Genomic DNA, 15,583 nt, shown 5'->3' on the forward strand with positions numbered 1-15,583 from the left:
GGGAGGCGAGGGGATGGGGGTCAGGTGGGTGTGGTGGTGAATGCAAAGCTGCAACATCTCACAATGCTGGGGATCTTAAGCATTGTAGATACCCCTAGAGAAATTAATTCTGGAGGATCTGCTGGTTGTGGTTACATACAATTTTCTTATTAAAGGAATAAAAATCCCTTTTTTAATTGGCTGGTTACAGGGGCAATTGATAACCATTGTGTAAATCAATAATACCGATGATGTCCCCTAGCTCTCATGGCCTGATTGTTTACATCGATTCAGAAATTTACGCAGTGGTTGCTTGTCCTAGGGTGGAAGCCTATAATTAGGTTGACATATGATTGGGGGTTGCACAGACACATCCAGTGGCTCCCTAGACTGAATCAAAATGATAGAAATTCAGGAGCAGAATGAACCACTTCATCAAATGATCACCAATACAACTGCAATACACCTCCGCTTCCATCAGGTATATCAGTTGTGGCATTTCAGGACCAGTGATCATCTTTGGTAACACTGCAGCTCCACCATCTTGCAGTAGTTATCCTTCGACAGGACACCCTACAGCTCTATGCTTGGATCTGCTTGCAGCCATCTCTGCAGTCTTTTGTTAAATCGTCTTTATGAAATTGTTCTTGCAGGTAACCAGGAGACTGTTGCTGCCCCAATCTATGTGTCCGCATTTTCCACCTCTCAAATTCTCCTTATCACTGGAGGAACCTTCTCTAGAACATACAACATCCATGACACAGTCATTCTGATTGGGACACCATTCCAGTGGGTACTACAATATTGTCCAGCTTCTACTATCTTTCAGACGCACTTCCAATGTGTGACTTTCCAAAGTTCAATCATCTCAAGGGTGCTGTTAATGGTTGCCATCCTTAGGAAAAGAAATGAATTGCTATACTGCATGTCTGCCAAATACAGCAATAACAACTGCTGCTGCCTCATTGCTATCCTTTAAAGCTGCAAGGTTTCTGTTTCTTCGCTGTTCATTTTCTGTAAAATGTGGCAGGCTAATGAATTGGGTTTGATTACCTCCTTGAGAATTACAAACCCTCCAAGGATCATTTTGCAAATGTGGGCATTGTAACTGTGTGGCTTCCTATCAATGCTTACAGAATTGGGGCTCTGCAAAATTAATGACCAGCTATCTCTTACAATTTACTCTCCCTATAATGCCACTATTTTCTGACCCTAAACCTCCTGGCCAATATTGAAAGCTGAGATATCTAATGGTACTAAATCTGTCTTATTTAAATAGTCAACCCACAACTTTCACAATCTGTCCAGCATATTTGTGGAATAAAAGTTGGAAAGGTCATAACACTGTTTACAACTTCTATCTACTTGTTTACAATATAATAGCACTTTTAATTGGTGAGGAAGGGCAGATACCCCTTGTCAACATTCCACAATGTTTCACCAGCAGTTTGGAGGTTTTACTGAGCTACTTTGGGAATCCTGCAATTGCTGCCGTATTGAGAAGAAATGTAAGTTTTTGTGGGTTTATTGCTCTGTCTCTATCATTAAAGAAAAAAGAGATGTTGAAGCTCATTTTTACCTTCATGCCTCAATTTTTAAAAATTCTCAGAGTGCTTTGCTGTGGTTGGTTCACTCACTGAGCTGGTTCGTTAGTTCGCACATGTTTCATTACCCTACCGAGTAACATCGTCTGTGCAGCCTCTGATGAAGTGCCTTTATGTTTAAACTGGTATTTAAACTCTGGGGTCCTTTGGAATTGATTACTACATTTCAAGTTTTTCTTCATAGTGGTGTATATATAGGATCTAATCCTAAATGTTTATTGATGGCCTTCTTGGTAGAGAACAAAGCTTCTAGAAGTTCCCGTGCTTGTCTCTGTTTGGCCTGATATAGGATCCTGATATCCCAATCGAACTGGTGGTTCTCCTTATTCATGTGAACAGAGACAAGCGAGTAATGGTCATGTATTTTTGTTGCTAGTTAGTGTTCATGTGTTCTTGTGGCCAGTTTCCTTCCTGTCTGTTCAACATAATGTTTGTCGCAGCCTTTGCATGGGATCTTGTATATCACGTTGGTTCTGTCCATAGTGGATAAGAGGTCTTTGTCTTGAGTTAGCAGTTGGCCTAGGGTTGATGTAGGTTTATGTGCTACTCTGATGCCCAATGGTTGTAGGAATCTTGTGGTCAGTTTGGATATGTTCTTGAAGTATGGTAATGTGACGAGTGTGTCAGGGCGCACTGTATCTTCCTGTTGTTGTTTGTGTGATAGGCATTGTTGGACCCAGCTGTTTGGGTATTCGTTGTCCTTAAACACTTAGTAGAGGTATTATTCTTTGTTTTGGCATAGTTCTGGGTTGCTGCACTGGGTTGTCACTCATTTAAATAGTGTTTTTTACGCAACTCTGTTTATGGGTGTTGGGGTGGTAGCTGCCAAAATTCAGAAACTTAATCTTTCTATGTACCTTTGTCAGAAATTCCCCATTGGCCCTGCATTCTACTATGACATCCAGAAATGGGGACTGTTCATTCTTTTCTTTCCTGGTGAATTTGATGCTGGTGAGAGTGATGTTTATTAGTTGGTGTGTCTCCTCTAGCTTAGTCCATTTGATGATGATACATGTTGTCCATGTATCGGATCCATACTTTAGGTTGGATCTGTGGAAGGTCTATGCTGTCATGTCTTTGCAGCGCAGCTTCTCCTAATAGTCCAGAGATAGGTGACCCACGGGTGTCCCATTGATTTGTTCGTAGATTTAGCCATTAAAGGTAAAGTGGGGCATCAGGCATAGGTCCGATTATTTCAGCATTTTGTCTGTGGAGATGGTGTCACTTGGGTCTTGTTCTTTTAGAAGTGTTGCTAGTGTTTCTTTTGCCAGTGGTATGTCAAACGATGTGAATAGGGTGCAAACATCTAAGGACACCACGGTCTCGTCCTCATCTGTTCTTATGTTTATGAAGGAATTAAGGATCTTCTGGGCTGAGTGGATTGAGTGGGGTGAATTGCTGATGAAATAAATACCAGTCAGGAAAACACAACAGCGCTTCATCGGAGGTTGCACTGATGATGCTACCCAGTAGAGTAATGAAACTTCTGTGAACTAACAAACCAGATCGGCGAGCAAACCAACCACAGCATCCACAACCTGAGCTACAAATCTACTGAAGAACCTTAGGAGGGCTGGAAAATTTTAAAGCAGTACATGGAAATTCTGCTTTGCAGTACTAGTATGCAAAAATGCCAGAGACAGTTCTTTGATGATGAGTTTCATCCATCTATTTAAGGGTAGCAATGCTGGAAAATGAAAACGTTTCCTTCTAATATTGAATATTAACATTGCACGACCCAAAGAATTCCTCAACTTGTTCAAGAAATGACTTATATCCTATTATCAGAGCAAAATTCCTTAATCTGCTTATAAATTATTCTTTCCTGGAAAATGATCTGTGAATATTGCTTATCCGTATCTGTATTCAAACACAAAACAGTGATGAAAAGGATATGGTCTTAAAATTTTACAGCACCATTCTTCCTGTAAATGTGATGCATCTTTAATAAAATAACAGAATTTTTGAAAATAACACAGACATCCTGCATGGATAAACATTTTCTGAAATGAGAATTATATCACTTACTTTGCAATGACAATGGTTTTTGCCTTGATCATTTGTTCTCTTACTTTTTCGAATAAAAGCTCCTTTTTATTCTTTGGCTGAACACTGAGAGACCCACTTCCTTTCCGGCTACTACTGTTTCGGGTGCTTATACTACCTATAAGAAATTGTTTTTTAAAAATCACTTTGATTAAATACTTACTAGCAACAAAATCCTGAGTTTTGAGGATAATGCATAAGAAATTAACATCATCAGTAGGCACCCTGTTGAATAATCACCACATAATTTACCAAAAAGGCCTGTACTTCTGTAAAGGAAAATAAACAAATAATCTAGCAATCAATATGTCAAATTCTGTAAATAGCAAGATTGTAAACAGCCCTACAGCATAAGCTCTTTCAACTGTGTATTATGAACTAGGCTTTAAAAAATGTTTTGTTTTTACGAGAATTCTGTCTTTTATAACATTTCAGAATAAAGACTAGATTTCTACTTTAGACCCACAGACAACAGTAATAGAAATCTCTAAAAATTACCATTTGTGTGTCAGTAAAAGCAGATCGTAACAACAAACAGCGTATAGTCCCAGCATTGTAGAGCACAGAAACAGATATTAGAACACAACAGCATAAGAAATAGGAGCAGAAGTAGGCTATCTGGCCCATCCAGCCTGCTCTGCATTCAATAAGGTCATGGCTGATGCTTTTGCGGACTCAGCTCCATTTAACGTGCCTGCTGATCATAGCCCTTAATTCCTTTACTGTTCAAAAATCTATCTTTATCTTAAAAACATTCAATGAGGCAGCCTCAGCTGCTTCCCTGGATAGGGAATTCCACAGATTCACAACCAGTTAGGTGAAGAAGTTCCTCCTCAACTCAGTTCTAAATAATCCCTCTTCTTTTGAGACAATGTCCCCTAGTTCGAGTTTCACCTGTCAGTAGAAACAACCTCCCTCTGCTTCTATCCTATCTATTCCCTTCATAATATTATATGTTTCTATAAGATCCCACCTCATTTTTCTAAATTCCAATTAAAAAATGTTTTGTTTTTACGAGAATTCTGTCTTTTATAACATTTCAGAATAAAGACTAGATTTCTACTTTAGACCCACAGACAACAGTAATAGAAATCTCTAAAAATTACCATTTGTGTGTCAGTAAAAGCAGAAATTCCAATGAGTATAATCCCAGTCTATTCGATCTCTCTTCATAAGCCAACACTCTGAAATCCGGAACCAAGCTAGTGAATCTTCTAAGCACTGCTTCCAGTTCCAGTACATCCTTTCGCAAGGAAGCCAAAATTTACAAGTACTCCAGATGTGACTTCACCAGCACCCTGTACAGCTGCAGTATAACCTCCTTATTTTGTCTCAGTGAAAGACAATATTCCATTTGCCTTCTTAATTACCTGTGTCACCAGCAAACCAACTTCTTATGATTCATGCACAAGGACACCCGAGTTGATCTGCACAATAGCATGCCACGATTTTTCACCATTTAAATAATAGTCCATTTTGCCTTTATTCCTACCAAAATGGATGACCTCATATTTATTAATGTTGTACTCCATCGAGGAGACCCTTGCCCAATCACTTAATCTATGTATATCCCTCTGTAGATTTTCAGCATCCTCTGCACACTTTGCTTCACCACTTATCTCAGTATCATCCGTGAACTTTAACACACTACACTTGGTCTCCAACACTAAAGATACCCTCAGTTCACCTCATCCATGCCAACCAGGTATCCTAAACTGATCTAGTCCCATTTCCCAGCATTTTGCCCCATCCCTTTAATTCCTTCCTATAAATGTACCCATCGAGATGCTTTATAAATGTTGTCGCGAATGTACCTCCACCACTTTCACTGGCAGCTCATTCCACACACACGCGTCCTCTGCATGAAACTATTTCTCCTTAGCTCCACTTTAAATCTTTTCCCTCTCACCTTAAACCTATGCCCTTTAGTTTTGGACTCCTCTACCCTGATAAAATGACCTTGGCTATTCACCCTCTCCATGCCCCTCATGATATTATAAACCTCTGTAAAGTCACCCCACAGCCTCCAATGCTCCAAGGGAAAATGGACCCAAGTTATTCAGCCCCTCCAACCCCAGCAACATCCTTGAACCTTTAAGAACATCTCTCTTATAGCAGGGAGACCACAATTGAACATAGTATTCAAAACGCTTTTCTCAAAAGTGGCTAATGTTTTCATCAGTTTTTTGCTTTGTTTCTAGAACTTCAAAAAAAAATTGAAACACTCATACTTTAAGAGGAAAGGCAGAGCAGGAGATTTGGCTTCAGGAGAGACCAAGTAGGAGGTCAGAGAACAGCTGTAGAGTTTAAAAAGCAAATCAAAGAAAAAAATCAAGCAGTGAATTCTCACAGCTAACTGACTGTGAAATTATAAGCATCTCTGGAAATTGGAATTTGGTCCAAGAGAAACAGTAAAATTTCACAGTTGACCTTGGAGAAATCAGGATGATCTTTTTAACTGCTTTTAGAGAAAAATTGAGACAAAGATACATCTGCCTTCTGTAAAGTCAAAGTGGGACTGTAAGTATAGCAAAATGTGAGGCTGGATGAACTCAGCAGGCCGAGCAGCATCTCAGGAGAACAAAAGCTGACGTTTCGGGCCTAGACCCTTCATCAGAGAGGGGGATGGGGTGAGGGTTCTGGAATAAATAGGGAGAGAGGGGGAGGCGGACCGAAGATGGAGAGAAAAGAAGGTAGGTGGAGAGGAGAGTATAGGTGGGGAGGTAGGGAGGGGATAGGTCAGTCCAGGGAAGACGGACAGGTCAAGGAGGTGGGATGAGGTTAGTAGGTAGGAGATGGAGGTGCGACTTGGGGTGGGAGGAAGGGATGGGTGAGAGGAAGAACAGGTTAGGGAAGCAGAGACAGGTTGGACTGGTTTTGGGATGCAGTGGGTGGAGGGGACGAACTGGGCTGGTTTTGGGATGCGGTGGGGGAAGGGGAAATTTTGAAGCTGGTGAAGTCCACATTGATACCATTGGGCTGCAGGGTTCCCAAGCGGAATACGAGTTGCTGTTCCTGCAACCTTCGGGTGGCATCATTGTGGCACTGCAGGAAAAGCATATTTGTTTAATCTTGACATTTGTCTGAATGTCAAGTTGATTTCTAGGTTGTCTTGAAAAGTTTCTTAAAATTTAACGTAGAATTTTCATATTATTCTTTGCTGAACATATGACCAACACACCATGTTAAATTTAGAAATTATTGAATATTTACTTCCTTGTAAATCAATAATGGAGTAGCGAATTAACTATCTTTAATTCCCCAGTCTCCATGAATTCATTACAATGTAATCCAGATTATATCTATTATAATAAATATTGTTAGCACTTATTAAAATGTTTTAGTCTCACATTTGATTCCTGAAGAAATTTCAAACCATTGAAACTGAAAGATTTTCCATAGACAACTCATTTATATTTGCAAAAATCTCATCTAATGTTTTTGCATTGAGACCTGTACTGCTGGCACATTTGCTGGTGATTAAGCTAAAAGTAACATTTTCAACTATTAAGAAGTTTCAGCACTCAAAATTTTACACATCTTTTCTCATGCTTCAAATATATAAAAATATGTGATTACCTCTTTGTGATCTGTGTGACGATCGATTTGAGATCTGTGAACCTGTTGAACTTGGTCTTCTGGCTGTTGTCTGTTCTGGAAAGTGAACATGTATGGAATCCATTGATGCTTGCAAATTAATTGATTTTAAAGAACCTATGGAGTTCTTTCTCTGAGACTCATTCAGATGATCTTCTTCCATGTCATCTTTAGCTGAGGCATTTTCATTCTTTTCATCCTCATCCCACAAACCATGACACTAGAAAGAAATTTTTACAAAATAAGCATGTAGTTATCGTCAGAACAATTAATACGTATATTTTCTTTACCACTCACATGACTATACTACAAAACTGATAATAATTGGATAATTCATCTTGTGTTGTTAATTATAAGCTCAAATGTGACTGGCTTACAATGGTTCCAATCCCTAGAATGCATTGTTATATAGAGAAAGCACTATTTGACAATCATTCATAGAAGAAAAAAAAATTAAAAGAATAAAAATTTCTTTCACCATTTGTCATGAACTAAACAATTTCAACATTCTGAACAGTTGTGACCTTATCATACAAGTTATACATTCAGTGGACAAATCTATGTTTGGATGACAATGTAAGGTAGTGAATTCCATTTAGCCTCTGTTCCACACCTCTCTTAACCATCCTTTCCAGTCACCTCAAAAGAAATGAAAATCTTAGGAAATACATAACCAACAGAAAACTGCCTATATTTTCTGAGTACTGATCACATAATGAGTTACAAGGAAAATGGTAAAATGCACTGAAGCGTTCCTTCAGCCATAATCATATTAAATGTCTCATCGGGTGAATGGCCCTACTTTTGTGTCTATGTCCCTACAATGTCAGTGTAGTATAATGCAAAAAAATGTTTTAGTGAAATTATTTTTTTCTTACAGTTGCAAATGAAGTTCAAGTGGTGAGTCTCCATGTTGGGGGAATGGGTAGAAATGGACTGTCGGAGTAGTGGGATGTTAAAGGAGGCTTTGCAGGTGTACCAGGCAACCAGGCAAGGCCTAGTGCTGAGTGTGCAGTCGCAACCATCATTTTTCCTTCTCTAGATGTGGTAAAGTAAAGTCACCATAATCCTGCTTAGAGAGGGATGGTTGATGGTAGTTTAAGCTGAGGGTCACCATGCCTCAGCTGAGGGAGAGGCTGAGCCAGTAACTTCAGCCATTCTCTCAAAACCCACGTTTCTTTTAGGCGTCACCTTAAATCTCTCTCCATTTCCTCTTGTTCCCTTCATAAGTGGGAACAGCTTCTCCCTATCTAGTTATACAGCCCACTTGTGATTTTGAAAACCTCTATCAAATCTCCTCTCAGCCATCTTGTCTCCAAGTAGAATAGCCCCAACTTCTTCATCTATCCTCATAAATGAAGTTTGTATTTCCTGGAACCATTCTTGTAAATCCCTTCTGCATTCTCTACAATGCATTCACATCTTTTCTATGTTGTGGTGCCACAACTTTACATTATACTAAAGCTGAGGCTTAACAAGTATCTTATGCAAGTATGATTTATTAACCACAGTCTCCAATTGTCCTGAAATTTCAATAACACATATATACCAACATCGTTCTGCTCCTGTACCCTTTTTGAACTGTACACCCTATTTTGTATTGTCTTTCAATATTCTTCCAATCAAACCACATAGCCTCACACATCTCTGCATTAAACATCACCTAATTCAATTAAAATTTGAGGTTAATCCCAAAATCTTACACACATGTTGAAATAAGAACAAGATATTCAAAAACTACTTTGAAGGCTTGTTAAAACCTGAGACAAGGAGGTGAGTCCATGCTCCAGTGATTACCCATCACCAACACTTTTTCCTACATCACCAACACCAACATGTTTTCCCTACATTTTCCACGAATTACCTTTTATGACGTCAGACGTTGGATATCTTTTTGAACACATAATAGGATACCTTTTTGCAACCTTCCATGTGAGAATGCACAGAAAAGACAGTTTGGCAGCGTATTTTTCCTTCAGGAAGGGAAATTACAGCATATTACCTTTAAAATGGATCGGTGAAAGAACAGTGCAAGCAGCTGTATAAGGTCATAATGTACATAGCCTTCCTTCTTCTCAATGCCAATTACATTTGGGGGAAAATCAGGTTTATCTCGAGTTATACTCAAATTTTCATTCCATGGAAAAAATCCAAATTGGAAAAAGTACTTGATCACAATTGTTACCTGTAAGAAGATGAAATATGATAGCTTTGCATACACAGTCTCATTTGCATCAAAATTCAGTCTAATTCAATGAAATTAAATATTTATGGTACTTTGGGAAATACAGAAAAGGGCCAGCGTAAAAATTGTCAGAGGCATGAATGTATTCAAAACATCCACAGTTAATATTTTACTTTATTAGGGATAAATATATCAGGGATGTATATTTTACTTGTATGAATAAATTCTGTTCAAACTCCACAAAGGAATTAGAAAGGCGTCATATATCTTTGACATACCTTTGGGGTTGAGACTGTGTTTCTTAAAACTATTGACGTTAAAAGTTAGAAAAAAGCTATACATCTAAATGCAGCTATGCTGAATTCTTTACAAGAACAATTTAAAATGAATCTCACACTCCTTTTTTTGTCAACTCCCTACATTTTAAATAATTATCTTCTATTGTGGTCGTTGGTTCATTGCTTTTCCGCAGAAGTTTCATTACCCGGCTGGGTAACGTCATCAGTGCAGCCTCCGATGAAGTGCTGTTGTGTTTTCCCACCTGTTATTTGAACTCTGGTGTCTGTTGAGCTGGATTATCTCACTTCTGGTTTTCCTTCACAGCGGGGTTAAGCTCTATTTGTTTGTTGTTGGCTTTCTTCATAGAGTACCAGGCTTCTAGGAACTCCCGTGCTTGTCTCTGCTTTGCTTGTCCCATTAGCTTGGCGCTGTTCCAGTTGAATTGGTCGTTCTCCTTATCCATGCGGATAGAGATAAGTGAGTATTGGTCATGTCTTTTTGTAGCGAATTGACGTTTGTGTACCATTGTTGTTAATTTCCTACCTCTTTGACACAAATTAGTGTTTGTTACATTCTCTGTAGGGAATCTTGTATATGGCACTGGTCCTGTCCATTGTGGGTAGTGGGTCTTTGGTTTGGGTGAGCAGCTGTCGTAGGGCTGATGTCGGTGTGTGTGCTACTCTGATGTCCAGGGGTCATTGGAGTCTTGTGTTTAAACAGCAATAATCCATACTTTAAAAAAATGTTCATAGGATGGGGGCATCGCTGATTAGGCTAGCATTTACGACCAATCTCCAGTTACCCTGGTGAGATATCTCCTTGAAACAGTTGCAGTCCTTGGGATGTGCTGTTAGGTTGGGAATTACAGGATTTTTGCCCCATAACATGAAAGGAACAGGTACATAGTTCTGATGTTAATGTTTCGAATCCAGTGACCCTGCTACCACTGTGTATCGGTATTGGAGGGAGTGAATGTTGAAGGTATTAGTTGGGGTGCCAATCAACAAACTACTTTATCATTGCTAAGGTCAAGTTCTTGAGTGTTGCTACGTCTACACCTATCCAGGAAAGTGCAAAATATTACATTACATTCCTGGCTGGTGACTCTGAGATGATTGTCAGATATTAGGGAGACAGGAGCTAAGTTTCTTATCACAGAATTCTGAGCTTCTGATATGCTTCTGTAGTCAGTAATTATATGGCTGGTTCATTTCAGTTTCTGGCCAATGGCAATGCCCAGGATGTTGATAGTGGGGGTTTCAGCAACATCAAGGAGTCATGGTTAGCTTTTCACTTGCTAGAACTGGTCATTGCCTGTCACCTGTGGAGCACGAGTGTTGAGTGTCACTTATCAGCTTAAGTCTGGATATTTTCTAGGACTGGCTGCACACAGTCACCACCTGCTTTAGTATCTGAGGTGTTGCAAATGGTGCTGAACATCGTGTAATCATCAGTAAACATCCATACATTTGACCGTTATAATGGTGGTAAGGTCATTGAAGAAGTGGCTGAAGATGGTTGGGTCTGGGTGCCTAAGGAACTTCAGCATGGATGTCGTTGGGTTGAAATGATTTTTCCTCTCATAACCACAACCCTTTTCCTTTGTGTAGGTATGACTCCAACCAATGGTGTCTTCTCCTGATTCCCAGTTGAAGTGATTGGAATAATGTCAGTCAGATGGATCTTGTAGAATATGAGTTCACTGATGGGGCTGCTATCCTCATCTAATCAGTGAGTTCTAGCTGACAGATATAAGCAGGAGTGTCAGGGGTACTCCAAGATAATAAAATGTGAGGCTGGATGAACACAGCAGGCCAAGCAGCATCTCAGGAGCACAAAAGCTGATGTTTCGGGCCTGGACCCTTCATCAGAGAGGGGGATGGGGAGAGGGAACTGGAATAAATAGGGAGAGAGGGGGAGGCGGACCGAAGATGGAGAGTAAAGAAGATAGGTGGAGAGAGTATAGGTGGGGAGGTAGGGAGGGTATAGGTCAGTCCAGGGAAGACGGACAGGTCAAGGAGGTGGGATGAGGTTAGTAGGTAGATGGGGGTGCGGCTTGGGGTGGGAGGAAGGGATGGGTGAGAGGAAGAACCGGTTAGGGAGGCAGAGACAGGTTGGACTGGTTTTGGGATGCAGTGGGTGGGGGGGGGGGGGGAAGAGCTGGGCTGGTTGTGTGGTGCAGTGGGGGGAGGGGACTGTTCAGGGGTACTGTTCACTCTAGGAGCTGATTAAAATATGGACACATGAGTGAAGTCATAATTAAATACATAAATGAGTTTCTTTCTCGTGTTGGTGAATTATTACAGAAAATTCACACATAACCTAGCCTTAATCCTGACACCCTGACATCTGCTATTGAAAAAGAGTGAATTATCACTGATTAACTCGTGTCACTAACTCACTGAGTGGCTGAAAGGCTGCATAATTTTAAAATAAAAGCTACTAAATATCCATTTAGACATGACTATTCCAAAGTATTTTAAGCTTCTCTATAAGATAATATTTTTGTTTTTTTTCCCAGATCTATTTAACTTTACTCACTTATTTCTAATAGTTACCCTAAAACTGAACATATTACCGTAACTGCAGCCTCTTTGTTCCCATTTCTCATAATTATTTGATTGGAATTTTAACGACTTTTATCAGAATAGCATTTTAAGTTCATGAGGCTTGAATTTGCTGAAAGTAGTTTTGAATTCCATCTTCCAAGTTTTAAACTATAGTGTCTGTAAAACTCTCATGAAATATAGTCAATTTGAATGACAATTTGTTATGATGCTTCAGAGGTCTGCAATATTAATGTTTTAGCCATTAACAATCTGTGTAGAGATTTGACCTGAACAAATTATTAACAAAGCACTTTATGAAATAAAAAATCATTTGAATATGGACTTCAATTCTTTAAAATTTTAAAAGCAGATTTCCAATTTTGTATTCTGGCCAGACATCTTAATAGTTAGAAATATTTATTGGAAATGTTGAAACACTCAAATGTGTGTGCTCAATTTGATAAGGAAAACATGTGTTCAACATATAAAAGGCCCTATTTTACTGGAATAACTAGGGCTTGTGAAGAATAGCAGGCGGGCAATAACGAGTAATACATATTTCATGACATAAATGTTCCTGAGCTAAGTGGAACATGCCAATAAAAATGTGCATTGTGAGTATTCTGGTTTTGACATCTTTTTATTCATCCAAATGGCTGAATCAACATTTATTGTCCATCACTTAGTGTGCTTGAACTGAGTGGTTTACTAGGCTATTTCAGAGTGCAGTTAAGAGTCGATCATGTTGACAAGAGTCTTAATCACATGGGAGCCAGACCGAGTAAGAATGGCAGACTTCCTTCCCTGAAGGACATTAGTGAATGGGACGGAAACCCATGGCAATAGTGACCATATCTGTATTAGGCCAGCTTTTAATTCTAGATCTTTAGTGAATTAAAATTTCACTAGCTGCTATGATGGCATTTGTACCTATGTCCCCAGAATATTAGCTTGGGACTTTAATTTGCTGGTCTAGTGATAATACCGTTACTCCATCACCTCCCCAACAGAGCAACCACTGGGTTGGCACCAATGAGTTACATAATCTGACAGAGTAATTTCCAGGGTTCAATCTCTCTTGAAGGCAGTAGTCCACACTCTCCATGAAAGGCCACCTAAAAGAACGTTACAGGTGACTAATAGCTTGATCACAGATTTTAATGAGTGCTAAACGGAACAGACAGAATTAGAGAGGTATAGAAGCTTTGGAATGGAATTCCAGAAGTTAGAGCTAAAGCAATTGACGGCAATGCTGTCAATAGCATTAACTTTGCAATTCCAGTAACATTGAATAGACAACATTACCACAGTTCCCTTAATATTGTAAAACTATTTTTAGCCACAATAAAGGGAAATTAAGTATTAAGTAATATAAATAAATTAAAACAGACTCCAAAAATTTAACATACCTCAGTGTATACAATGGCTGTCATCCAGAAACGTTTGCTTGGCCTGGGTACAGATAACATAGCCCAGAGGAAGATGAGAATAGGAAGTACCAGCGTAATCATTGAAGCAGAAACCATGTGATTTAGTATAATGACAAAGAAACATAACATTTCCGAACGAGCTACTAAGGTATTATATAGAGCGAAGAACAGGAGTAGTGCTCGAGGCTGGGCTTTGTAGAATTTTTCTGACTCTTCTAACTCTTCATCATAAAACATTCTGAAATGTAAGACAATGGAATTGCATTAAAGATGTATGCTAATTCAATAGAAGAAAGACATATAACTAAAATTCCACCTTACTTGTTAAGAAGCAGTTCACTGGCTGTTAGTTCATGGCTTAAATTTGGAAAGATTGTATCTTCTAGTAAATCCATCCTGCTGTCTGGGGTAAGTGCCATAAGGTGTTTTTCACCAGCTGAATCAGAACTAAAGGATAGGCGATCAAGACTAACAGCTTTGCTATACGAAGGTGGAACTTCCTCAGTCATGATATCTGATGTGCATACAGGAATTGTCATTTCTTCATCCTGCTCATCTTCCACTTCTTCAATTGTATCTGTGGTACCTTGGCGCGAATACAGCATTGTGCATTGTGTTGGTTCACTAAGAGAAAGAAATATTCACTTTAATAAAATTCACTTTGTAGCCAATCTTCCACTCAAAGAAATTTTAGATTTTTAATCTTTTCCCATTCAAAACTTTTGAAATTTCTATGATGTATCAAGCATCAAGTTGCAACAGATTTTGTATGTTTTGGTCAGGAAAAGATTCACTGTACATTTTGCACCAGCTTCATGCATTTATTCAGTCCACATGCCAAGACTGCTCACATATTTATATGTGGGCCCATGCTTGTGTGTCAAATGGCATTGATGTGATTAAAATGTGGAAATATAATTAAACCTGCGTACAGTCAAAAGATAAAGAAAATATTGAAATGCATTAATTTAATTTACTTTATATTGTACTCTATCCATCAGAATTGAACATAACTTTTTGCTCCTTTCTCTCTATGGCAATAATTCATTGTATGGACACCCTCGCCGGAACTGGTAACCCTCCAGTACCAAACCAAAGTGAAAATTCTTGACATGTAAAATGGGCATTAAGAGTCAGCAGGTTACTTAATAAAATAAAATGCATCACAGTGGGTCCAATTCAATCATTATCTAACATGCACACATTTTCCATCAGGAAACAAGCAGAAGAAAGAGCATTCAGAGATAGCAAGAACTGCTGATGCTGGAGTTAGAGATAACAGTGTGGAGTTGGAGGAACACAGCAGGCCAGGCAGCATCAGAGGAGTAGGAAAGTTGCTGTTTCGGGTGGGGACCCTTCTCCATTCTCCAGGCAGACCAATCAACTGTAGCAGTATCAGCACTGCCTCATTAAGACCAAACAAAGCAGCACACATCTGGACAGAATTTTGCACCTACCGTATCTGTATCTCTTTACATTAAACCACAAAGTATGTTATTACTTACTCAAGCAATGAAAAGGGAAGTTCTTTTCTCCTCCCTTAAGTTGTGGCTATTTTATCAAATCATTTTTTTATGATTAAAACAGAAATCCTCAAAGTTATTACCCGAATTGGAAGCAAATAACTGCCAGATTGAACGGGCTGATGTTCGTAATCTGCTCCTTGTAAGAGAAAAGACTGAAAGATAACCTGGAAGACTTCTTTAAAATGACCAACAGGTTCGATGTAGTGGATATAGAGAAACTGATACAACTTCTGGGAGACTCCAATGCAAAGGGACATGAATAGAAGATAGTCAACAGCTTACCAGAAGAATTAATGCAGAAGAACATTCTTCACAAAAGAATGTGGAACTCAGGAAGTGGTTGAGGCAGTTAGTACTCATGCATTTAATTGGAGACTTGATGCATACT

General features: G+C 39.1%; 1 protein-coding gene across 4 annotated transcripts in view; it reads right to left on the minus strand.

Annotated features, from left to right (window-relative positions):
- Positions 1 to 15,583, minus strand: part of LOC125451988 (piezo-type mechanosensitive ion channel component 2-like) — a 645,421-nt gene that overhangs the window by 39,351 nt on the left and 590,487 nt on the right. For all 4 annotated transcript variants that reach the window (XM_059646233.1, XM_048529830.2, XM_048529829.2 and 1 more), the window contains 5 exons: positions 13,991 to 14,293; positions 13,649 to 13,907; positions 9,229 to 9,411; positions 7,209 to 7,446; positions 3,612 to 3,747 (listed from right to left, as the gene is read on the minus strand). In XM_059646233.1, coding sequence (XP_059502216.1) covers positions 3,612 to 3,747; positions 7,209 to 7,446; positions 9,229 to 9,411; positions 13,649 to 13,907; positions 13,991 to 14,293 — 1,119 coding nt within the window. The remainder of the gene's footprint in view (positions 1 to 3,611; positions 3,748 to 7,208; positions 7,447 to 9,228; positions 9,412 to 13,648; positions 13,908 to 13,990; positions 14,294 to 15,583) is intronic.

This window comes from Stegostoma tigrinum, chromosome 5 (genome assembly GCF_030684315.1).
Source record: "Stegostoma tigrinum isolate sSteTig4 chromosome 5, sSteTig4.hap1, whole genome shotgun sequence".
Classification (NCBI taxonomy): Eukaryota; Metazoa; Chordata; class Chondrichthyes; order Orectolobiformes; family Stegostomatidae; genus Stegostoma; species Stegostoma tigrinum.